The sequence below is a fragment of the Impatiens glandulifera genome, chromosome 9, assembly GCF_907164915.1.
Source record: "Impatiens glandulifera chromosome 9, dImpGla2.1, whole genome shotgun sequence".
Classification (NCBI taxonomy): domain Eukaryota; kingdom Viridiplantae; phylum Streptophyta; class Magnoliopsida; order Ericales; family Balsaminaceae; genus Impatiens; species Impatiens glandulifera.
Window position 1 is genome coordinate 5,845,322 of NC_061870.1, and position 25,892 is coordinate 5,871,213.

General features: G+C 40.0%; 2 protein-coding genes and 1 long non-coding RNA gene across 3 annotated transcripts in view; 2 read left to right on the forward strand and 1 right to left on the reverse strand.

Moving 5' to 3' along the window:
- Positions 1 to 801: 801 nt before the first annotated feature.
- Positions 802 to 1,119, reverse strand: LOC124915769 (agamous-like MADS-box protein AGL62). The gene has a single exon (XM_047456534.1). It carries the CDS (start codon positions 1,117 to 1,119, stop codon positions 802 to 804), a length of 318 nt encoding a protein of 105 aa, XP_047312490.1.
- An 11,615-nt stretch (positions 1,120 to 12,734) lies between these two features.
- On the forward strand, positions 12,735 to 14,390 carry LOC124915770 (eukaryotic translation initiation factor 3 subunit A-like). The gene is made up of 4 exons (XM_047456535.1): positions 12,735 to 13,246; positions 13,310 to 13,553; positions 13,794 to 14,075; positions 14,160 to 14,390. Exons 1-4 carry the CDS (start codon positions 12,735 to 12,737, stop codon positions 14,388 to 14,390), a joined length of 1,269 nt encoding a protein of 422 aa, XP_047312491.1.
- Positions 14,391 to 22,300: 7,910 nt separating this feature from the next.
- Positions 22,301 to 25,892, forward strand: part of LOC124916703 — a 6,744-nt gene continuing 3,152 nt past the window's right edge. Inside the window, exons 1-2 of the long non-coding RNA XR_007096903.1 lie at positions 22,301 to 22,381; positions 24,960 to 24,962. This is a non-coding gene — a long non-coding RNA (uncharacterized LOC124916703). The remainder of the gene's footprint in view (positions 22,382 to 24,959; positions 24,963 to 25,892) is intronic.

Genomic DNA, 25,892 nt, shown 5'->3' on the forward strand with positions numbered 1-25,892 from the left:
TCCTCATCAGATTTGGATGCAGGTTTCTCACTACCAAAAACGGGTAAGTGTAAAGCCTTAACAAATAACAAATCCTTCATCTTTCCTTTCCAAATTTGATAATTTGAACCATTGAGCAAAATCATCCTACTTGTGTTTATCTCCATAATTCAATCAAGTCATAAACAGCTAACCAAGCTCTGATACCACTTGTTGGGAAAAACGTATATTTTATTCCCTACTGATTGAAAAAACTTAGGAGCAAATAAAGCACAAGTAAAAGCGGAAATAAATAACACAATGCACACACGGAATTTTTACGTGGAAAACCTCCTCAAAACAAGGAGTAAAAACCACGGGACTTTACGTCCAGTTCAAGCTTCACTAAAAATCAGAGTTGGGAATACAATCAGGGTATAACAACCTTTAATACCGCAAAAAGATAAAAGGGCATACCCAAAAAGATACAACTTTTTGGTCCCAAACAAGTCAAATAAAAACTTAAATTAGGAAGAACCTTTAAGCCCCAGAAAGAACTCCGTTTGAATCTCCGACGTGAGTTTGATGAACCTGCTGACTGTAGGCGAAAGTCTGCTACAAGAATTTCTCTTTCTTCCTCTCTTTTAATTTTTGACTTCTGCTTCTTAATGACGGATGCCGCTCTTTTTATACTAGAGTAATTAGATTATAACATAATCCTTTAAATATTATAATACCCTTAATGAATTAAAAGTGAACTTGAACCCTATTGGGCTTTTTTTTTTCATAGTTGAGAGCCCAAATAAAACCCAACATCACATTCTCGAGAGAACACTTGAGCTGCTAGAGTAGAGGATAGCTCATCTTCTCAATGGAACGTTCCCACCATCTTTGCTCCCTTCCAGCACGCAAGGCTTGGATAATTGCCTCCCCACGCTTTTTCTCTGTCTCCAACTGTTCCTGAGCCTCCATTAGTCGAGCATTCAGGTCCCGAATGTTAGTCTGCCTATGAGCCTCCACGAGCTGTTGAGTCTCGTGAGAAAGTCCCATCGAGGAGGAGGATGGACCATGAGTTCCCATAAATCGAGCAGCCAATTCCTCGACGCTCGGGTGACCAAACGAGAATACCTTCTTCCCCGGAGAGAAGACAATCATCAACATCTCAGCACCACATAGTGTGGTAAGTTCGCTGGATTCTTAAACAATCCAGTCCTTCTCTTGGAGAAGGTCACTTGAAGGTTACTCTCGTTCTGCATTTAGCCATGGTGATTCTTTGGCGTCCCTTGCTAGTCCTCACCATAGCTAGAGCTAGTTAATTAAAAATTAATATTGAGAGTTTAGATGAAATATGAAAAGAGGAGATGTGTGTATGCGTGGATTAAAGAGGGCCTATTTATACAATTAAATTAAAGATTGGCGGGCTCCTATGCCAATATAAATTTTTTAATCTAGTGGATTTAAAATGCTCCACATGAACCAGCTATTTTTAAAATCTATGTATTAAAGTTTTTACTTTCTTTTGCATATTTTTTCTTATATTGCAAAAGTTTTACCTATATTGTCTATTTTTATTACGAAAATCTTAATAATATTTTATTTCCATCACTTGTTCAAGATTAAATAAATATTAAAGATGTTACTTAAAAAAGTTCATTTTCATTTAGTGTATAATTTGATGAATATGTATTATGTTTTTACTTTTACCCAGTTTTAAAAATTGAGAATTGGTAAACGATATAATGTAATGGTTCTATTTATTTTACCTCCGCATTAATATTTAAATGAGATAAATGTTTATCATTATCATGTTAAATATTAAGAATTACAAGATATTTTTTAAAACCAGAACTACAAGATGTTTTTTTAGAGTATGCAATTAATTTAATAGGTGTATTAATTATATTATAAGATTTAGATTGTGTTTAGTGCTCAAATTTCTAACTTATGTTGTGTAAAGATCTAAATTGTGAGGAGAGAATAGTCAATTGAAATTATATAGATTAATTTGTTATTTGGTTTAATATATAAGATAAATAATGAACTATATTTATATTATAATTTGTATGTAATAAGAATATAATATATGATAAATATTATTTTGTCATTTTAATTAAAATGATAATACAAACTCTTATATTTTTTATTTATTTATTATTCTCATTTTGTTATTTAATTTTTTATAACATTTTAAAAAAAATTCATTACTATATATCATTTTAGTATTATTATTTTTAGTATTCTTAATTATAATATTAAAAATAATTAAGGAGATTTTGATTTAGTCAAATAAATTGATTAAATATATTTCAATAATTAAAAGGTGAATGTATTTAATTTTTTTATTTGATTATAAAAAAAGTAATATAAAAAATTTCAATTAATGTATATATATATTAAATTGAAAATTTTAATTTATATATATATATATATTATACTTCTAATCAGTATAATTATTTTATTATTATTTAATGATATTATCTAAAAAGTTTATTGCATGTATGCAAAGTACAACAATATTTGCATATATTTTTTTAATAGTTTTTACTTTAATTATGTTAGAGAATTGCAATATTCAAGTAATTGGAAAGAAATATAGACAAAGAAGCATGAGAAGGTAAAAGAAATGATAGGTAAAAATACGGATGCGACAAAAGATGATCCATATATACGTGCAACACAAATACGACAAAAGATGATCTATATATACATGCAACACAAATACGACAAAAGATATACAAGCACCGATACAACAAAACAATTATCCCAATATAAGCATATAATACAAATATGACAAAAAAATATCCTAATATACACATATAATATAGTTACGACAAACAATTATCCGAATATAGGCATATATCACAAATACGACAAAAGATAATCCAAATATACGCATATACAAACATTAATGAACATGATATTCTAGACTAAGTTCAAATAAACAAATATGAACATTAACCATCTCAAATATTCTTGAAGAACAACTGAACAAGAGAATTATAATATAATTTGACCCTCCGCTAGATCTAATAGAGTCATTAGATGTGACTTTTCAATGGGGTGACCTATAATTGAATAATCCATTATAATATGTTTTCTTAAAAATTATACAATTAATTAATTATTCAAATTATTTTATAAATTTAAATTTAGTTAAAAAAAAGTCTAAATTGTTTGAGTATCATAAAGTTTATTTATTTTTAAATGATCATGCAATATAAAGAAAGTTGTTAAAAAAAAGAGTAATCCAACATCATTGGGGATTTGTTCGGCTTAGCTTCAATGAGTCCAACATCATTGCTGATGTCAAGAATGTATTTTCTTTGATTGAAAACAAACCTTTGGAGGTTTTGCCAATTTCAAGACCATTGAATTACTTGTTTCCTTCAACTTTTTAATAAGAAATTTAGAATTAATGAATGTTTTTGTTTTAAAGATTTCATCAAGACTGTTACTAGCCACTAAAGCATCATCAACATAATCAATACCACAGTAATAGTAAAGTTCATTTGTTTGATGAACAAACAGTAATTAAATTATGAGATGATTAAACAAAACCAAAACTAGTAAGATTATTTGAAAATTTGGTATTCCATTGTCTATAAGTCTGCTTGAGGCCATAAAAACATCTTTTTAATTTGCAAACCTGATTTGGATGATCTTCAATATAACCATCTAGTTGTTGCATATAAATGTGTTAGATAAAATTAGACCGGTTCACAGAACTTAACATAAATAAACCTTCTATGCAGGAACAAGGAACCGGACCGGTCAAACAAATGAACCGGTTAAGAATATTAACCGGTCAAGCTATTAAACCGACTAGGAACATTCGGAACATGACCGCACAAAGAAAGGATCGGCTAGAGCTAAAAACCGGAAACACCAGACAGCCGATCAGCTACAAGGCAAAGGAATAACCGGAAGCTAGCCAAGTACAGACAATTGTCTAACCGACAGTTACCACATCGAGTAAAAGACAAACCTAGCAGGTTGTCTTACACACTGGAAGAACAGACTGCCAAGTCTGTAAAGTTGACCGCCAGGTCTGAACAATTGACCGCCAGGTCTGTATCAATGAACCCTCTGCTCAGCCAATCAAATTCAAGGAAGTGAAATATGATCATTGGCATATTTCACCTATAAAAGGAGCAGCTGAAGAAGAGTAAACGTGGGACAAAAACGGGATACATTGGGACACAATGGACAATTAATCTACAAGTGATAAGAGTGTTCTCTCTAGAAAAAGCCTAAGTGCTAAAGTCGAAGTGTGTATTTTACAATTTCGGTGTAAATTGTAAGGGTGTTATCGAGCAGAAAATAAGTCTCGATCGGATTGTATTTGTATTCCTTAGTGAATATCCTTCTCGTGGTTTCGAGAGGAAGGGGTGACGTAGGAGTTTTATCTCATAACATCCATAAAATCTGTCTTGTTATTTACTTTCTACTGGTTCTACATTCTAACCGACCTGTACTAACCTACCTTCACCGCTCTAACTGACTCTACACTACCTAAACCGAATCACCAGGTTACAAAACCGACCCATCAATTTCTAAACTTGTCCTACTCAAAACCGGTTCTACCTATCATATAAGTGTGCTGCTTCAACCTGAAACAAACCTCTTCCGCGCTTGAACCTAGTTCAAGGGTTTGTGACAGTTTGTGTAGTATTGAAACCCCAGTGTTAATCTCTAACCGAATTAATCACCACCCCTTTGAGTGAGACGCCCTAACCGGCCCAACCCCGGTCCTCCAGCGGCGACCTAGATCCTAACAATTGGTATCAGAGCAGTTAGTTTCAATACTCAGCAAGCATGTCTTTCGATAGGCCACCAATGCTAGAAGGTGATGACTTTGCCATCTGGAAGGCACATATGCACCTACACTTAATCACCTTGGATGATGAAATGGAGTTCATTTTGGCCGAAGGACCGATAATCATTGATAGGACAAAAAGGAATGGACAGCTGAAGATAGGAGAAGAAATAACCTGGATAACCATGCCAGAAACCGGATCTCCAATAGTGTGGACAGAAACACGTACTACAAGATCAGAGATTGCAAACCGCAAAGGAAATATGGGACACGGTTATTCAGATTCACTGAGGAAATGAAAGAACCAAGGAAAACAAGGTAATGGTAGCTACTCAGAAGTTTGAAAGCATCAAGATGAAACCGGAGAAACAATGAGAGAATACAGTGACGGTTCACTGGTGTGTTAGACGAGCTAGCAACCCTCGGCAAGAGGTATGACAACAAGGAGGTTATCATGAAAGCATTAAGATCTCTTCCAAATGCATGGGACATAAAGACAACGTGATGAGGGAATCAACTGTCTAAGTAAGATGAAGCTACATGATGTATTCGAAGATCTAAGGCATATGAGTTTGAAATGAGATCTAGAACTGAAGAAGAAGTTTCGGCCTCAACCTCAACCAGAGCATTGATCACATCCACAGAACCGGCTGCACCTGAACCGATCAGAACCGCCGAACTAGTTCACCTGAGGATGCTATGGCAATGCTTGCACAGAAGTTTGGAAGGTTCATGAAAAGGAGCCAACCGACAACTACAACTATGGTGATAAATCCAATGTAAGGTGTTATAACTGTAACTGTTTGGGACATTTCAAGTGAAAATGCAGAAAACCGAGGGAGGGATGACCGGAAACCGGACAACCAAAATAACCGAATAACTATCAACAAACCCGGTGAAGGAAGTGAGGTTCAGAAGCACTGATAGCCGATGATGGAGGAAATCTATGGGCTCACAGTGACAGTGATGATGAACTCACATGCTCATGGCAAATGAGGAACAGGATTTAAAGAGACGACTAGGAAACTCTGAATGGTATTTGGATAGTGGTTGCTCCAGACATATGACCAGGAACAACACCTGCTAACCGACATCAGAATAGAAACCGGTGCACTAAATCACTTTCGGTGACAACTCAAAAGGTAGAACCGTGGGCAAGTGTAGAGATTGTCCATGGTACCTTAACGATTGATATGTACTTTTAGTTTAAACCTACGTTTTAACCTACTAAGCATTAGTCAAATGTGTTATGCTGGATACACGTTAGAATTTCTTAAACATGCATGTTTAGTTAAGAACTCTCAAGGTATTATACTACTAACCGGAAATAGGCTAGGAAACATCTACAAGGTAGACTGGAAAACTAAGATAGAATACCCTGTATGCATGATAGCTAAGACTGATCAAACCTGGCTATGGCATAAGAGATTAAACCATCTGAACATGAAACCTTAAACTACATTCGCGGTAAAAAGCTAGTTGAAGGTATTCCTGACATAGTATTTAACAAGGATAAGGTTTGTTCAGCATGCCAAATGGGTAAACAAACTAGGTCAACTTTTAAAAGTAAAGGAAATATCCAATCTAGCCGATGTTTAGATCTTCTTCACATGGATTTATTTGGACCGATTCAGGTCATTAGCCTAGGAGGTATGTTTTATACCATGGTAGGTTATTGATGATTATTCTAGGTACACATGGGTAATATTCTTACCATCCAAACGTGAAACCGCATCAAACCTGATCACACTGCTTAAAACGTTTACAAAATGAGAAATCAACACGCATTAACAACATTAGAAGTGATACAGGTACCGAATTCACCAATAGTACTTTAACCGCATTTCTTGATGAATCCGGTATTAGACACGAGTTGTCTAGTGCTAGGACTCCTCAACAAAATGGCCTGGCCGAGAGAAGAAAACCGAACTCTCAAGGAAGCCGCACGGTCCATGATAGCCGATTCGGGCATGCTCAGAAATTTTGGGCTGAGGCTATCAACACTGCATGTTACACACAAAATCGGTCTTTAATTAACAAGTTTCATAACAAAACACCGTATGAGGTTTATTTTACAGGGTTCCCAACCTTAAGTACCTTAAGATTTTCGGTTGTAAATGCTACATTCATATAAATGGTAAAACCTATCTTTCTTCTGCCTTTGATGCCAAAACCGATACTGGGATCATGTTAGATTACTCAGCAGTGAGTAAAGCATATAGAGTGTATAACAATAGACTTTAACCATGGAGAATCACTTCACGTGGTTTTCGATGAATCGGTTGAAAGTAACACTGCATCATGCTTTGATCTACACAACAGATTGGAAAACAACAATATCCACTCTGATAGTGAAGATGAAATTCCGGTTTTTCAGGCGGTTTGGTCCATGACCAAATGGGTAATATTGAAACCCAGCCGGATCAAGCTGTCCCACGACAGGAAGCTAACACTTCGGTCCAAACCGAGGAAATCGGTCGGTCTGACAATCCTGTTCAGCCTACCGATATGTCTAGCCTTGATCAAGCAAACGGCAATTTGTAGACATCCCTGAACCGAATTTCAAAAGGAACACTAAACATCCTCCTGAGCAAATTATAGGTGACCCTTTAGAACCTGTTCGAACTAGGCGTCAAATTCTGGAGGAATACTTTTAATTCCGCCTTTATATCCTAGATTGAGCCGAAAAGAATAGATGAAGCATTGTTCAGATCCGGATTGGATCTTGGGAATGCAAGAAGAATTAAACCAGTTCGAGAGTAATAAAGTCTGGTACCTAGACCCTAGACCGAAGATCAACCGGTCATAGGAACAACATGGGTATTTAAAACAAACTCAATGAAGACAGTTTGGTCACGAGTAACAAAGCCAGATTAGTGGCACAAGGTTACAAACAGGAAGAATGTATTGATTTTGAAGAATCATTTGCTCCTGTAGCTAGGATTGAGGCTATTAGGATTTTCCTAGCCTTTGCTGCATTCAAAAACTTTATGTTTTTTCAAATGGATGTTAAAAGTGCATTTTTGGAATGGTGACTTACGTGAAGAGGTGTATGTTGAACAACCACCCGGTTTCAAAAGTGCTGAATTTCCAAACCATGTATACTGGTTAAACAAAGTTTTATACGGTCTAAAGCAAGCACCTAGAGCCTGGTATGACACACTAACCGCATTTTTGTTAAAACATGATTTCACCATCAGGTCCGGTGGACAAACGTTATTTAAATTTGAGAAGAAGGAACATATCCTACTTGTTTCAAATCTATGTAGATGACATCATCTTCGGTTCAACCGATCCTAAGTTATGTGATAAATTTTCAAACCCTGATGACTAACAAGTTTGAAATGAGTATGATGGGAGAATTAAGTTTCTTCCTTGGTCTTCAGGTTAAACAACTCGAAAAAGGAACGTTCATAAGCCAACCCAAGTACACCAAGGAGCTCCTAAAGAAATTTGGGATGGACACATGCTCCTTAGCGGCTACTCCAATGAGCTCATCGGTTAAATTGGACAAAGATGATGAGGGTCAATCAGTAGACCAGATCGCTTACTGGGGCATCATCGGTTCTCTTCTATACCTGACAGCAAGTAGACCGGATATTCTATTTGCAGTCGGTGTGTGTGGAAGATTCCAGGCCAACCCAAAACAATCCCACTACACAGCCGCAAAGCGAATATTGAAATACCTAAAGGGAACACCTGACGTCGGCCTGTGGTATCCAAAGGATTCATCCTTTAACCTAACGAGCTATTCAGATGCAGACTATGCAGGCTGCAAGATTGATAGAAAAAGCACCAGCGGAACATGCCAATTCCTAGGTGACCGGCTTGTTTCATGGCAATAGCAAGAAACAAACATCAGTTGCCACATCAACCGCAGAAGCTGAATACCTGGCGGCCGGAAGCTATTGTTCACAACTTCTTTTGGATCCAACAACAACTGACGGACTTCGGTGTCATAGCCGAAGAGTCTCCGATCTTCTGTGATAACACAAGTGCCATAGCAATCACCTACAATCCGGTTCTACACTCCAGAACCAAGCACATTGACTAAGGCACCACTTCATTCGGAACATGTCATGCTGAAGCATATCCGCTAGAATACGTACCAACTGATCAACAAGTAGCCGATATCTTCACCAAGCCTCTACAAGAAGCTAAGTTCTCTCAATTCAGACTTACACTCGGCTTAACCGACATTAGTCAGATCCTCCTACGGATGCTTAAAAAGGGAAATCGGTTTGGACAGACAAAACCGGTAGTTCCACCTAAACTGTTGGACTTCAAATTTTCAAGGTATCTATGGAAGAACCGCCTGGTCTATCAGACAGAGTAAACCGACCGGTTATTTAGTGCTTGCACCAAATAACCGCTTCGGGACGAACGACTGATAACTGACCGGTTCGGAAATAGGTTATCTTAGATTATTTGAACTTCAAACAAAAGTGGAATAATTATTTGTGTTTAAACTTATCTGTTCTGAAACATTTCCTTTTCAAAGTAAAATGGTCGCACCTAAAAAGACGTGAAGATCTGATATCTTTCATGGTCCAGGTCTATGACCAACATCCTAGGCTCTAGACATGCTTATTTCATGCAAAACTCTTTACCTTATGGATAATAGATATTATCACCTGTGATACCTGGATAATAGGATTCCCTCTCACTAGTATATAAGTTGAACAAACCTTAAACAAAACAATCACAAGCTGCATAACTCTCTCTCTCACTAAGACAAAATGTCTCAGTTCCCAAATATCCTTCAAGTGGATTTCAACTCTGCTCAAAGTACTGAGCACTATGAGGTCTTCAAGATGATCAAATCACTTGAAGACACTGGCCTTCAACACTTTCTAGATGACAAACATGTCATCTATTCTGAGTCTGTCCTGGAGTTCTTTTATAACGCCAGGGTCTTTCATGGTACTCCTCACTTTGACACCCACATCCAGTCAAAGGTAGGAGGAATAGTCTTTGACTTTACCGAAAATGACTTTGCTAGATGCTTTAACCTCCCAAAGTAGGGGCTAACCGACCTCAACATACCGGCTGAACTAAAAGCCGAGATCTCCTTAGCCTTTGCCTGGTCAAGTCATCCAGTGGATGACCACGGTGCTAAATCACTATTGAAAGCTGAATACCATCTCCTCAATGATGTAGTCGGTCGAGGCATCCTGGGAAGGGATGTGACCAACACATACTGCACCGCTGCCTTCAACATGATGGCTGCCATAACTACTGGCACACCGGTCAATTGGTCGAGGGTACTGTTCGACGTCCTAGTCTGGATGATTGGTGTTCAATCAGTCGGCCTCATCCCTCAAATAAGCTGTCTGCTTCTGGAACTTGGAGTTCCAACATTCCCAGGGGAAGGGCTGAACCAAGCTCAAGTGCTAACCAGGGAAATAACCGACTCGTTCTATGAGCGGTTTGAGAAGGCATGGAGGAGGAGGAACCGCCACTCCAACGGTCACACAACCTCAAGCGGATATTAGGTTACTCCTTCCTACACCCGGTCATTTTGCTGCACGCACCGGGTGTATCTTCGTTCAACATCCTTATGATCATTTCGGTTTATCTATGTTTTCTTCGTTTAGCCTAAGTTATCTTCGGTTTCTATCGGTTACTTTTCAGTGTGTTGTTGCATGAGTCATTAATGAAAAGTAACATTTAATTAATGAAGTAACCCCCAACTACATGAGTAACCAATACCCAACTAACTTGGTTACTTTTCAACCAAATCCCACCTCGAGCTCCGCAATTAATCAAAAGTAACCCCTTCCCAATGCGTTTTGAAAACATAATATTTTCTTCCTTAATGAGACAAAACTGACATTCAATGCTAATATTTTCCCTCCAAAACTGAATCTATATAAAAGGCTATCTTCTAATCAACTCAACACATCCTAAACACGAAATTCTCTTGAACTTCCTCTCTCTCTTAGCAAAGATATAATCATGCCGAGTCAAACCTTAGGAAACTTCTTGAGCATCGATTTCGAATCTTGTATGGAACATTGAGACGGAGAAACAAAGGAGGTCATGTTTGAATCTCTCATTGACACCGGCCTTCGAACCTTTCTCGAAGAATCTGGTCCCATTCTTATTGAGGATGTCAAGACGTTCTTCAGAAGCTCTTGTATCAGAGGTAACTATATTGTCTCCACGGTGAGATACCATACTTTCTGGCTGGATGAAGCCGAATTTGCTCACATGTTCAACTTTCCCACAGAAGGGTTTTCTGACTTTCCAAAACGGGTGGGAAGTGACGCAACCGACTACTCGGAAATGTTCTCTGGAACCGATGTACCGGTGGAGAACTACGGGGTAAAAACCCGCCTTGCTCACCACATCCAACTCCTCCATGAGATTGTTAACCGATCTATCATATGTCAATCTCCGAACCAGCGCTACTCTAAGAAAATGTTTGACATGATGACCTATATCGTTAGCAATACGCCTATCAACTGGTCAACGGTCTTTTTTCAGAACCTGAAAACCATGGTGCTAACCAAGAAAGGTCTCGGTTATGATCCTCATATAAGTCGAATTATTCTCAAGTACCGCCCAGAATTTGGACCGGGCACACCGGCATCTCCCTCGAACATTCTTGACATGGATGGGGTGGAAGAAAAGCTCTCTAGGGTATTTATTACATAAGTTATCTTTATTTCTTATGTATTTCTATTTCCAAATCGATTCATATATCTGTTTCTATCTTGTACCCTTTCATTCAATGAAATTCTATTTCAAGTCTAAATAACCGGGTCAACATAATAATCAGAATCTAAGTAACCGGTTAATATTGTCAAGTAACTTCGTTCTTATCCGGTCAATATCAAAGTAACCGCGTTCTTATGCACGGTTTCAAGGAAAACCGCTCAAACTCAGAAGATTGCAAAAGTTCTACTTATTCAAATAACCGGTTAACCTTCGATAACCAAACTCCCTGGTTAGAATAAGAACACCGCAGCATCAAACGGTTTCAAAGGGGGGGATTGCGTCATCAAAGTCAAAATCAAAAACTTTGGAGGGAAATTTCCCGCCCAAAGAGCTTTCGTTCAAAATTACCGCCCATTGAGTTGGCGCCCGTCGTTTGCCGCCTTTAGGCTTCCCGCCCCTTGGTTTGCCGCCTCTTGGATTACCGCCTTTTGACTTCCCGCCCACGGTTTGCCGCTCTTTGGCTTGGAGGGAAAACTCCCGCCAAGAGTTGATGGGACGGTGGGTTTCCAAACCGCGCCTATAAAAAGGGCCCTTGGCCATTTCATTATTCTCTTACGCGAAACAACTTTCTCTCTCTAAGTTCTCAAACTCTCTCTCAGCGGTTATTCTCTAGTTTTCTCAAACCCTATCAATCATCTAAGATGGGTCGTGCCTCAGCTTTGTTCAAACACATCATTTAGGTGGATTTCGAGGAGATCCGACAAAAGGGCTCACCTGCGGCAAAGGAAATTATTAACCGGATAACCGAAGCCGGACTCGAGTATTTTCTGGGCGGTCCCTTTATTCTATACAGAGAAGCGGTTGAAGAATTCTTCGAAACCGCAACTCTCTCTGGTGACAAGATAACCGCAACTGTCAGTTCGAGTTAACCGAAGAATCGGTTGCGGAGATCCTACGTCTTCCAACAGATGGCCGAAACGCTTTGATGGAACTAGATCCAACAACATTCGAGGCGGCCTGCCAGATTCTCTCTGCAGACACGGAACCGGTGAAAGTATCCGGTAAGAAATCGACACTACGACCGGAATACATACCGCTTTGTGACATATTCACAAAGTCGGTTCAGGCGAGAAGTGGAAATTACGACAACCTCACCAAGGCCAAGATCAAGATGCTTATCGGTTTGCTGGAAGGTACGAAAGTCAACTGGGCGAAGGAAATTTACCACAACCTGAAAGACATGGTGAAACCGGATTCCGCCCGGTCATGGGGATACGCCATCCCTCTTGGAAAAATCATGCTCCACCATAACATCAACACCGGTCCTGGTATTATTCTCCCATCAAGCAGGATAATAAGATCCAAACAATTTCTGGAGAGGAAGCAGCCGACCCCCGGCTCTACAGGTATCCGAAAGAAGAAATCTACCGCCAAGGCACCGGCTCCGGCAAAAGACAAGTCCGGAAGCAAGAAGGGTAAGGAACCGATAACATTCACGGAACCGCCCTCGCAAACAAGAGATGAGGAAGAATCGGCTTCCACGTCTGACCGAACCGACTCACAGAAAACCGATGAAAATCCTTCCGATAGAGAAGGACGGAATGAAGAAGAAGATTCGGGTACAAGTCCTAACCATACCGGTGCGACCGCAAGCCTTGAGAACATCGATTCCGGTGCAGACGGCCGTGAGGAGGAGGAGGCTACCCCTGATAACGACCAGAAGATGGCCGAAATCATAGTGCGCCGAATCTTGGAGGAAGTCGAACAACGAGTTCAAGCGGTTGCCGCGTTGTACCGGGAATGGCACGAGTACCGATGCGACAAATTTTTCAAACACATGTTACCGGGCCTAACCGATGAACAATGTTTCAGAAGGCTGAAGGAGATAGAGGAAACCATCATAAGCCTCACAAACGCAGAAACTCCTAACGAAGCCATGGACCGATACGCAATCGTGAAACCGCGTGCTCGGCTACAAAAGCTAACCGTACGCATACAAAAGCTGACAGAAAGGTATGTGGCGGGAACACCGAAGGCCAAGTTACAACTCCGAGTGCTGGAAATGCTTGAAGTGAGGAAAGGAGAATTCCTTGACGAAATCAAGCAGATTGACGCGGTGCGCGGCCAGTAAAACACACCGCATTCTCCAGCTCCTGAGACCGATAACGGTCAGAATCGAGGTGCAACACCTCGTCTGGGGGATCCGGTAATAAACGAAACCGACGAAAGGACGGGGACTCCTCTCACCGAGCAACTTGAAACTGATCAACCTAGGGTTTCCGAACCGGGCGTCACAGAAGAAAGGGTCAAGTCCCTTATTTAAGAGTTTGCCGACTCAACGGTTCAACCATTACAGGAGAAAATCAAGAAAGCCGTGCGCCAAACACTCCTGTTCGCCGAAAAGACGAGGGATGATCTCATAAAGGCAGAGGACCGGATCACCGCCATCGAAGACGAATACCGGGACGACGTGGTTCTGCACAACGAGCATTATCAACAAACCGAGGACTTGGAAGATAAGACCTCAAGGATAGTAGATGACATGGATTGGTTTGAAAGGGAAATCGAGCAACGATTCAAAGAGGTCGATGAGGACCTAGGGCAGTCAAGAAATGAAGTCGGCTCGACACTTGACAGGGTCACAGATCTGGAAAAGAAGAATGCAAGCCTTGAAGACCGCAACGACAAGCTTGAAGCCGATCTTAAGGCGTTAACCGAACAGGTCAATGAGTTGATAAATGCCAAGATCAATGCTGACATAGCGGTTGAGGAAGCCAACGCCCGAGCGGCTAAGGAAGTCCAAGATGCGCTGGACGAAGAAGCGCGGAAAGAAAAAGAGACACCGCGTCTGACCGAAGAAGAAATAGTCGAGCGCGAACGAAACCTAGCGGCTCAAAATCCGGGACTTGCAAGTCCGTGGCAGCTCAAGCGGCCAAAGATGCAGAGCGGTTAAACGCACAAAAACAAGGGCTCGAAGAATATGCCAGGGCTCACAAGAGAAAAAGGCAGCTTCTTCCTCTTCGGCTCCGGTGAAACGAAAGAGGAAAGTTTCTACAAGAAAAATGTTGGAGAGGATCACCGAGACAAATATCGATACTCCACCAAACTCACCACAAACCGAGGATGAAGACGAAGAGCATTTGGAGCAGCATTCTACAAGACATCGAGTCTCCAATACGGTTACAATCAGCACGGTCGGACAACCGCGAGCTGAAGGTTCATCATCAAGACCGGATGAGGAAGAACCAACCGATGATATGATGGACGGCTTCAGATTTTCCGAATCAGAATAGGGGCTAACTTTTCTTAAAACTATGTTTATTTCGGTGTCTATAATATTTTTCCTTTTTCGGTTATTTCTCTATATATATAAAGCTATTTTTGAAACCGGCCTATACTTGCATTTCTACATGGTTTTGATAATTTTAAATAAAATAATCAAAAAGGGAGAAATTGATAAGATAAAAGATAATAATTTTCCAAAATTTTTCTTAAAATTTTTCCAAATTTTTCGAAAAATTCTCCCAAGTCAGTTTCAAAAATCCGGTCAAATAAAGAACCGGCCTACGTTTGCAAACTTACATAGTTTTGATAATTTTAAATAAAATAATCAAAAAGGGAGAAATTGTTAGATAAAATTAGACCGGTTCATAGAACTTAACATAAATAAACCTTCCATGCAGGAACAAGGAACCGGACCGGTCAAACAAATGAACCGGTTAAGAAGATTAACCGGTCAAACTATTAAACCGACCAGGAACATTCGGAACATGACCGCACAAAGAAAGGATCGGCCAGAGCTAAAAACCGAAAACACCAGACAGCCGATCAGCTACAAGGCAAAGGAATAACCGAAGTTGTCCGATTAAACCAATCACACCAGAAGCCATTCGGTGAAAAGTCAAATGACCGACCAGCATAAGAAGATACTTCGGGTATCTGTTGAGAATGATACCAAAGGAACAGACTGAACACTTCCATATCCATACAAGTCTGAGGAAAGTCTGCAGGCTGCAGAAGACAGTCCTACAAGATCTTTCTACTTCAGGATAAATCAGAAAGGCAATCTTCCAAGTACAGACAACTGTCTAACCGACAGTTACCACATCGAGTAAAAGACAAACCTAGCAGGTTTGTCTTACACACTGGAAGAACAGACTGCCAAGTCTGTAAAGTTGACCGCCGGGTCTGAACAATTGACCGCCAGGTCTGTATCAATGAACCTCTGCTCAGCCAATCAAATTCAAGGAAGTGAAATATGACCGTTGGCATATTTCACCTATAAAAGGAGCAGCTGAAGAAGAGTAAACGTGGGACAAAAACGGGATACATTAGGACACAGTGGACAATTAATCTACAAGTGATAAGAGTGTTCTCTCTAGAAAAAGCCTAAGTGCTAAAGTCGAAGTGTGTATTTTACAATTTCGGTGTAAATTGTAAGGGTGTTATCGAGCAGAAAATAAGTCTCGATCGGATTGTATTTGTATTCCTTAGTGAATATCCTTCTCGCGGTTTCGAGAGGAAGGGGTGACGTAGGAGTTTTATCTCCGAACATCCATAAAAATCTGTCTTGTTATTTACTTTCTGCTGGTTCTACATTCTAACCGACCTGTACTAACCTACCTTCACCGCTTTAACCGACTCTACACTACCTAAACCGAATCACCAGGTTACAAAAACCGACCCATCAATTTCTAAACTTGTCCTACTCAAAACCGGTTCTACCTATCATATAAGTGTGTTGCTTCAACCTGAAACAAACATCTTCCGCGCTTGAACCTAGTTCAAGGGTTTGTGACAGTTTGTGTAGTATTGAAACCCCGGTGTTAATCTCTTACCAGATTAATCACCACCCCTTTAAGTGAGACGCCCTAACTGGCCCAACCCCGGTCCTCCAGCGGCGACCTAGATCCTAACAAAATGTCTTCCTCTAAATGACCATGAAGAAAAGTATTATGCACATCAATTTGATGAAAAAACCAATTTTTAGCAGCACTTAATGTAATTAAAAGTTTTACGGTCACAAGTTTTGTTACTGGAGCAAAACTTTGATGAAAATCAATGCCATTTATTTGATTATATCATTTGGAAACTAACCAAGCTTTAAATTTGTCGATTGTACCATCCGAAATTAATTTGGTTTTATAAATCCACTTGCTGCCAATAGTCTTTTTACCATGTGGAAGAGTGGTAATTTCCCAAATTTTATTGGCTTTCAAGGCTCGAATTTCATCATTCATAGTTTTGATCCAATCAGAATTAAGAGATGCTTCTTTGTATGTTTGTGGTTCACAAACATTTTAAATGTTAGATAGAAAACATTTATAAATAAAATCTGTGCAATTAGAAATAAAAGGAAAGGTAGGTGGATGCATATGATTTGTGTTTTGTGTAGCCATAGTATGATTAATCATATAGTCATCAAACCAATGAGGCTTATTTCGAGTTCTTGTTCCTTTTTATAGGAACAAAACTAGTTGGTTGAACCTGTTCTTCATTAAACATATTAATATTAGGATCATTAACTTAATTTTCCATAGAGGCATCAAGTTAAATTTCATCAGAAGTATCAAACTCATCATAAATATCAAACTCGTCAAAATCAAAACAAGGTGAGTTCTCATTATTATTAAAGAAATGCCTTGGAGAATCCAAGTTATCTTGTGATTTTAAAACTCCAGATTATCAAATGGAAATATATTCTCAAAAAAATGAACATCTCTAGAAGTTACAATTTTTTGTGAATTCATTTCATAAACTATATAACCTTTTTTTATCAAGAGGCTATCCCAAAAAAATACATTTTTTACCTCTAGGTTCAAATTCACTTTTATAAGGTTGAATATTTTCTATGTAACAAAGACAATCAAGTGTTCGCATATAGCTATAGTCAACATCTTTGTTGGTAAGTAAGGAAAATGGTGTTTGCCAATAGAGAACACTACTAGGTAACTTATTAATGAGATGGGTAGCCATTAATAGAGAAAATGGTCAAAATTTAATAGATAATTTTGATTGAAGCATTATGGATCTTCTCATTTGAGTAAGGTGTCTATGTTTACGCTCCACAACTCCATTTTGCTGTGGAGTGTAAGCACATGAGATTTGATGTTGAATGCCAAGATTAAAAAAAGTTCAAAACATTTTGAATTAATAAATTCAGATCCATTATCACTACGAATAATCTTAACAAAAATTTCATATTGTGTTTTAACCTTATTAAAAAAATGATTTTATTGTACTAAAACCATTGTTTTATCAGAAAGCATAAAAGTCCATGTAGTTATACTATAATCGTCTACAATGGTTAACATATATGGATCGAGTATTAATAACTGAAGACTCTTTGTATGGTCCCCATAAATCAATGTGAATTAATTCAAAAATTGAGTTAGTTTTGAATTACTAGTATAAAAGGGTGATCTAGTCATTTTAGAAAAAGGACAAACTTCACAATGTTTAGGTTAATGTATTATATTTAGAAATAATTTTTGTTAAACTTTATGAGAAAGATGACCAAGTCTTTGATGCAATGTATTACAATAAATTTTAACTGAAAATGAAAACTTTTCATTGATAGAAGTCATAGACTCCTCATTACAAAGTTTACAAAATGAAAGTTTTTCATTTTCATTAATAGAAGTTGTCATACTACATTGCTTACAAAAGGAATAATTGGTTTTTCTTTTAACAAAATAATCACCATTGAAATCACCTAGATTATTTTAAAAATAGTACAAGTTGTTCACCCTAATCCCCTTTCCTAATATTAAATCTTTCTCAAGGTCCTAAAAAATACAATATAATATGTTGAAGAAAAACAACATTTAACGTTCTAATTCTGGTAATTGTGCAACATATATAAGATTGTATTTAAAATCTAAAGAAAACATATAAATTTTGTGTTGCAAATGTTTATTTAAAATAACTGTGCATATTTTTGTAATTTCTTTTTTACTGGAAATAATTCTGTTGGTTTAGAAATTTTATGAATATTATTATAAGTTTTAAATTATTACAAATATGAGCACTAGCTTCAGAATAAATAATCCAAGTTATACTAAAATTGTCAACATGATTAAGATCCATACTAAAATTTAATGTGTATTACAGTGAGAACGAGAAATATGTGCAGCATGATTTGTAGTCGTGTAAAACCGTTGCCAAATTGAATCTTCTGGGTCTAGAGTCATCCGTGGGGCCAATTTCTACCGGCCTCAGCCCTCGACCATGCCACCGCCCCCACCCGTATCCAGACGCCGGTCTAAACCAATGTCGCCACACTATTCCAGCCATGGCCGAGATCAAGGTTTGCCATCAACACTATCGCTCTAGGGGAATTAGAGAGATAGTGAAGGGGTGCTAACATAGGCTGGGACTGAGTGATATTAGTTTCACCACTACTTCAACCAGACGAGGGAGGAGAGAACCCTACCCCCTTTATATATGCTTACTTTGTTGTTTTTCTTTCAGTAGCAATAGACATTGGGGGTGTCTATGCATGCATAATGCTCGAAAATAAATAAAGGAAAATTCTTTTTAATCATATTCTTTTTTGTTAATTTTTATTATGATTAATAATGGTTATATAAAAAATTTCATAAAACAATTCGAAGTTTTATATTTTCTTTTAATTTTTATCGATTAAAATCATTAAAATCATTAAAAAAATAGGAAAAATGATAATAATTCCAAATAAATTCCATTAAGTCCAAAACTTGTTTGTAAAATCTTATATAAGTTTTAGAATGGTATTTAGGATTGTTTGGGTCATTGTTGTGTAATAATATTTTAAGTTCATGATGAAGGATGACTTTCTTAGTAATAATGGGCATATATGCTCAAATGTGAAGAAAGTGTTTGTGTAGATCATGATATAAGTGTTATAAGTTTATAGTTTGGTAAATATATATTGATTGTTATGTAATATGTTTTGTTGTCAACGAATCTAACCTATTTAGGTAAGATTTAAAGTGAAAAACAAATAAGAAAACCTCATTTTTAACAAATAGGTTGTTTTTACCGGTCCTTGCATTGTTGGCTCTCGGTCCTAAGTTATCCAGCCTAAGTTGTCGTTGGCTTACTTCTCTCGGTCCTGACTTATCCAGCCAACAACAATCCTCGGTCCTGACTTAGCAGCCAACAACTTTCCTCGGTCCTAACTTAGCCAGCAGACAACAATCCTCGGTCTAACTTAGCTAGCCAACAACAATCCTCGGTCCTAACTTAGCCAACCAACAACAATCTTCGGTCCTAACTTAGCCAACCAACAACAATCCTCGGTCCTGACTTAGCAGCCAACAACTTTCATCAGTCCTGACTTAGCCAACAGACAACAATCCTCGGTCTGACTTAGCCAGCCAATAACAATCCTCGATCCTGACTTAGCTAGCAAACAACAATCCTCGGTCCTGACTTAGCAGCCAACAACTTTCCCCGGTCTGACTTAGCCAGCAGACAACAATCCTCGGTCCTGACTTAGCCAGCAGACAACTTTTCGCGGTCCTAACTTGCCAGTAGATAACTTTCCTCGGTCCTGACTTGCCAGCAGACAACTTTCCTCGGTCCTGACTTGCCAGCAGACAACTTTCCTCGGTCCTGACTTAGTCAACAGACTACAATCCTCGGTCCTGACTTAGCCAACAAACAACAATCCTCGGTCTGACTTAGCCAGCAGACAACTTTCCTCGGTCCTGACCTGCCAGCAGACAACTTTCCTTGGTCCCGACTTAGCCAGCAGACAACTATCCTCGGTCCTGACTTAGCCAGCAAACAATAATCCTCGGTCTAACTTAGCCAACAGACAACAATCCTCGGTCCTGACTTAGCAGCCAACAATCCTCGGTGCTGACCTAACCAGCAGACAACAATCCTCGGTCCTGACTTAGCAGCCAACAACTTTCTTCGGTCCTGACTTAGCCAGCCAACATTTCACTCGGTCATGACTTAACCAGCCAACATTTCACTCGGTCCTGACTTAGCCAACCAACATTTCACTCGGTCTTGACATAGCAGCCAACAACATTCCTCGGTCCTGACTTAGCCAGCCAACAACATTCCTCGGTCCGGACTTAGCCAACTAACAACATTCCTCGGTCTTGACTTAGACAACCAACATTTCACTCGGTCTTGACTTATCCAACCAACATTTCACTCGGTCTTGACTTAGCCAGCCAACATTTCACTCGTTCCTGACTTAGCCAGCCAACATTTCACTCGGTCCTAACTTAGCAGCCATCAACTTCACTCGGCCCTGACTTAGCATCCAATAACTTCACTCAGTCCTCATTTAGCCAACCAACAACTTCACTCGGTCCTGACTTAACCGCTAAAAACTTCACTCGGTCCTGACATAGCATCCAACAACTTCACTCGGTCTTGACTTAGCAATCAAACATCTCTCATGGTCCTGACTTTGCAAGCAAATATTTCTTACGGTCCTGACTTAGCCAAATAACAACTCCACTCGGTCATGACTTAACAACCAACAACTTCACTCGTTCCTGACTTAGCATCCAACAACTTCACTCGATCTTAACTTAACATCCAAAATCTTCACTCGGTCATGACTTATCCAGCCAACAACTTCACTTGGTCCTGACTTAGCAACACAACAACTTCACTCGGTCCTGACTTATTCAAACAACAACTTCACTCGGTCCTAACTTAGCCAGCAAACATTTCTCACGGTCCTGACTTAGCCAAACAACAGCTTCACTCGTTCCTGATTTAGCATCCAACAACTTCACTCAGTCCTGACTTAGCCAAACAAAAACATCACTCGGTCCTGACTTAGCCAAACAACAACTTCACTCGGTCCTAACTTAGAATCCAACAACTTCACTCGGTCTTGATTTAGCCATCAAACATTTCTCATGGTCCTGACTTTGCCAGCAAACATTTCTCACGGTCCTAACTTAGCCAAATAACAACTCCACTCGGTCATGACTTAGCAGCCAACAACTTCACTCGGTCCTGACTTAGCATCCAACAACTTCACTCGGTCCTGACTTAACATCCAAAATCTTCACTCGGTCCTGACTTAGCCAGCCAACAAATTCACTCGGTCCTGACTTAGCAACACAATAACTTCACTCGGTCCTGACTTAGCCAAACAACAACTTCACTCGGTCCTAACTTAGCCAGCAAATATTTTTCACGGTCCTGACTTAGCCAAACAACAGCTTCACTCGGTCCTGACTTAGCATCTAACAACTTCACTCGTCCTGACTTAGCCAAACAAAAACTTAACTCGGTCCTGACTTAGACAAACAACAACTTCACTCGGTCCTGACTTAGAATCCAACAACTTCACTCGGTCCTGACTTAACATCCAATAACTTCACTCGGTCTTGACTTAGCCAAACAACAACTTCACTCGGTCCTGACTTAGCCAAACAACATCTTCACTCAGTCCTGACTTAGCAACACAATAACTTCACTCGGTCCTGGTTAACTTTACATGGTAAATTTTTTTGTACTTGGTAAAATTTACAAAAACAAGTGTACATTCAACCTCAAAAGTTTAATCCCTCTTTAAGAAGGGATTGAGAGGGAGGGACGAATCTGAGCGACGAAGGGCTGAATCTCAGTGGATCGTGGCAGCAAGACCACTCTGCCGCTTACAATACTATGTCGCATATTTAAGTCGTCTGCAAAGGATTTTACCCGTTAGTCGATAGGAATTGTACTTCAAAGTGGCATTCCGAGCGCATCCACCCGGAAGACTTAGCCATCGACACGTGTCTTTGAGGATCATAGATCCCTACTGCTGGTCGGCAAACAAGTGGCGAGCGTGTGCATCGCTTCTAGCCCAGATTCTGACTTAGAGGCGTTCAGTCATAATCCGACGCACGGTAGCTTCACGCCACTGCCTTTTCAACCAAGCGCGATGAACAATTGTGCGAATCAACGGTTCCTCTCGTACTAGGTTGAATTACTATTGTGATACTGTTAGATAAAATTAGACCGGTCAACAGAACTTCACACAAATAAACCTTCCATGCAGGAACAAATAACCGAACCAGTCAAAATAACTAACCGGATTGAGAAAACCAGCCAGTTAGATCACTCAACCGGTTAAGAAGTTCCACCGGTCAAGTTATCAAACCGACCAGAAACATGACCGCTCAAAAGAAGGCCGAAAACACCAGACAGCCGGTCACTCAGAAGCCAAAGGAATAACCGGAAGCCGTCCGGTTAAACCAATCACACCGGAAGCCATCCGGTGAAAAATCAAATGACCGACCAACATAAGAAGATACTTCGGGTATCTGTTGAGAATGATACCAAAGGAACAGACTGAACATTGCAATATTCATACAAGTCTGAGGATAGTCTACAGGCTGCAGAAGACCATCCTACAGGATCTTTCCACTTCAGGATAAATCAGAAAGGCAATCTTCCAAGTACAGACAACTGTCTAACCAACAGTTACCATATTGAGTAAAAGACAAACCTAGCAGGTTTGTCTTACACACTGGAAGAACAGACTGCCAAGTCTGTAAAGTTGACCGTTAGGTCTGAAAGGTTGACCGCCAGGTCTGAATCACTGAACCTCTGCTCAGCCAATCAAATTCAAGGAAGTGAAATATGACCGTTGGCATATTTCACCTATAAAAGGAGCCGCTGAAGAAGAGTAAATGTGAGACACAAGAGTTTTAAGGGAGACATAGTGAACAATTAATTTACAAGTGATAAGATTGTGTTCTCTCTCTAGAAAGCATAAGCGCTAAGTTGAAGTGTAATATTTACAATTTCGGTGTAAATTGTACGGGTGTTATCGAGCAGGAAATAAGTCTCGATCGGATTGTGTTTGTATTTCTTAGTGAATATCCTTCTCGCGGTTTCGAGAGGAAGGGGTGACGTAGGAGCTTTATCTCCGAACATCCATAAAAACCTGTATTGTTATTTACTTTCTGCTGGTTCTATATTCTTACCGATTTGTATTAACTTACTTACACCGCTTTGACCGACTCTACACTATCTAAACCGAATCACCAAGCTCCAAAACCGACCCATCAATTTCCAAACCTGTCCTATTCAAAACTGGCCCTATACTCCTTGAGGATGTCAAGACCTTCTTTAGAAGTGTTTGCATTAAAGGAAACTATATTGTTTCCACGGTGAGAGACCATACCTTCTGGCTGGATGAAGCCGAATTTGCTCAGATGTTCAATCTGCCCACTGAAGGGTTTTCGGACTTCCCACCCAAGGAAGGAAGAGCCGCGGTGTGTTATTCTTGGCTGTTCTCAGGAACCGTGAGGCCGGTAGAGAACAACGGGCCAAAAACCTGTCTTCGTTTCCACGTCCAGCTCCTACTTAAAATCATCAACCGCTCGTTAATCTGTCAATCCCCTAACCAGCGGTACTCCAAAAAGGTGTATAACATGATGACCTACATCATGAGTTATGCCCCCATAAACTAGTCATCGGTCATATTCAACAACCTGAAAACTATGGTGTTGACCAAAAGGGGCCTCGGTTACGCTCCTCATATCAGTCGACTCATACTCAAGTATCGTCCAGAATTCGGACCGGGTGCACCGGCATCCCTCTCAAACATTCTTGATGTGGATGAGGTAGAGGATAAGTTCTCTAGGATGGTTATTGCCTAGGCCATATTCCTTGTTATCTCTTTTGTTTTCCTTCCTTTCTGTATTTCCAAACCGATCTATATATCGGTTTCTATCTTGTACCTCTTCAATCAATGAAACTCTATTTCAGTCTAAATAACCGGGTCAAAATAACAATTCAGAACACCTATCTAAGTAACCGGTTAATATTATCAAGTAACTTCGTTTTCATTAAAATATCCGGTCAATATCAAAGAAACCGCGTCCTCGCGGTTATGCACGGTATCAAGAAGAACCGCTTAATCAAAAGTTGTAAACAACTCAGAACACTCATCTAAATAACCGGTCATATCGATAGACAAAACACCGCATCACTGCGGTTCAGAAACCACTTCATAAAACGGTTTCTAAAAAGGGGGATTGCGTCATCAAAATCTAAATCGAAAAGTTTGGAGGGAAATTTCCCGCCCAAAGAGCTCCCGCTCAAAATTCCCGCCTCTGATTTGGCGCCCATAGTTTGCCGCCCTTTTGGTTTACCGCCCATTGAATTGGCGCCTCTTTGATTACCGCCTTTGGATTCCTGCCTCTTAGATTACCGCCTTTTGGCTTCCCTCCCACTGATTGCCGCCTTTTTGGCTTGGAGGGAAAAATCCCGCCAAAAGTTGATGGGACGGTTGGGCTCCCAGACCGCGCCTATAAAAAGGGCCCTTGGCCATTTCATTTTTCTCTTACGCGAAACAACTTTCTCTCTCTAGGCTCTCATACTTTCTCACAGCGGTTATTCTCTTGCTCTCTAAAACTCTCTCAATCACCAACAATGGGTCGTGCTTCGGCTTTGTTCAAACATATCATTCAGGTGGATTTTGAGGAGATCCGACAAAAAGGGTCGGTTGCGGCAAAGGAAGTTATTACCCGGATTTCTGAAGCCGGACTCGAGTATTTTCTAGGCGGTCCCTTTGTTCTCTACAGAGAAGCGGTTGAAGAATTCTTCAAAACCGCATCTCTCTCTAGCGACATAATAACCGCAACTGTTGGCGGTACGCAAGTCGAGATAACCGAAGAGTCGGTTGCGGAGATCCTACGTCTTCCAACAGATGGCCGCAACGCATCAATGGAACTAGACCCAACAACTTTCGAAGCGGCTTGCCAGATTCTCTCGGCAACCGGGAATCCGGTAAAGGTATCCGGTAAAAAGTTTCATTGCGACCGGAATATATACCGCTTTGTGACATCTTCACAAAGTCGGTTCAAGCGAGATGTGGAAATTACGACAACCTCACCAAGGGCAAAATCGAGATGCTTATCGGTTTGCTGGACGGTATGAACGTCAACTAGGCAAAAGAGATTTTCCGAAATCTACAAGACATGGTGAAACCGGATTCCGCCCGGTCATGGGGATACGTCATCCCACTTGGAAAGATCATGCTGCATAACAACATTAACACTGGTCCTGGTGTTCTTCTCCCCTCAAGCAAAATAATCAGATCCAAACAATTCCTGGAAAGGAAGCAGACGGCCCCCGGTTCCACGGGAGGCCGAAAGAAGAAATCTAGAACCGAGAAACTGGCTCCGGTAAAAGGCAAGTCCGGAAGCAAGGATAAGGAACCGATAGTATTCACGGAACCACAAACGCAAGATGAGGAAGACTCGGCTTCCACGTCTAACCGAACAGGATCACAGAAAACCGGTGACAGTCCATCTGATAAAGAAGGACCGAATGAAGAAGAACAATCGGCTACAAGTCCTGACAATACCAGTGCGGCCGCAAGCCCTGAAAACACCGATGCCGATGCAGAAGACCGTGAGGAGGAAGAGGTTACCGCTGACAACGACCAGAAGATGGCCGAAATTATAGTGTGCAGAATCTTGGAGGAAATCGA

Excerpts from the sequence above, each read along its gene's own strand:
- LOC124915770 (XM_047456535.1), top strand. The coding sequence starts at position 12,735 with ATGCTCCACCATAACATCAACACCGGTCCTGGTATTATTCTCCCATCA. Across the intron at positions 13,247-13,309 it reads TTGTACCGGGAATGGCACGA|AAGGCTGAAGGAGATAGAGG; the intron begins GTACCGATGCGA and ends ACAATGTTTCAG. Across the intron at positions 13,554-13,793 it reads AAATCAAGCAGATTGACGCG|GAGAAAATCAAGAAAGCCGT; the intron begins GTGCGCGGCCAG and ends CAACCATTACAG.
- LOC124915769 (XM_047456534.1), bottom strand. The coding sequence starts at position 1,119 with ATGTTGATGATTGTCTTCTCTCCGGGGAAGAAGGTATTCTCGTTTGGT.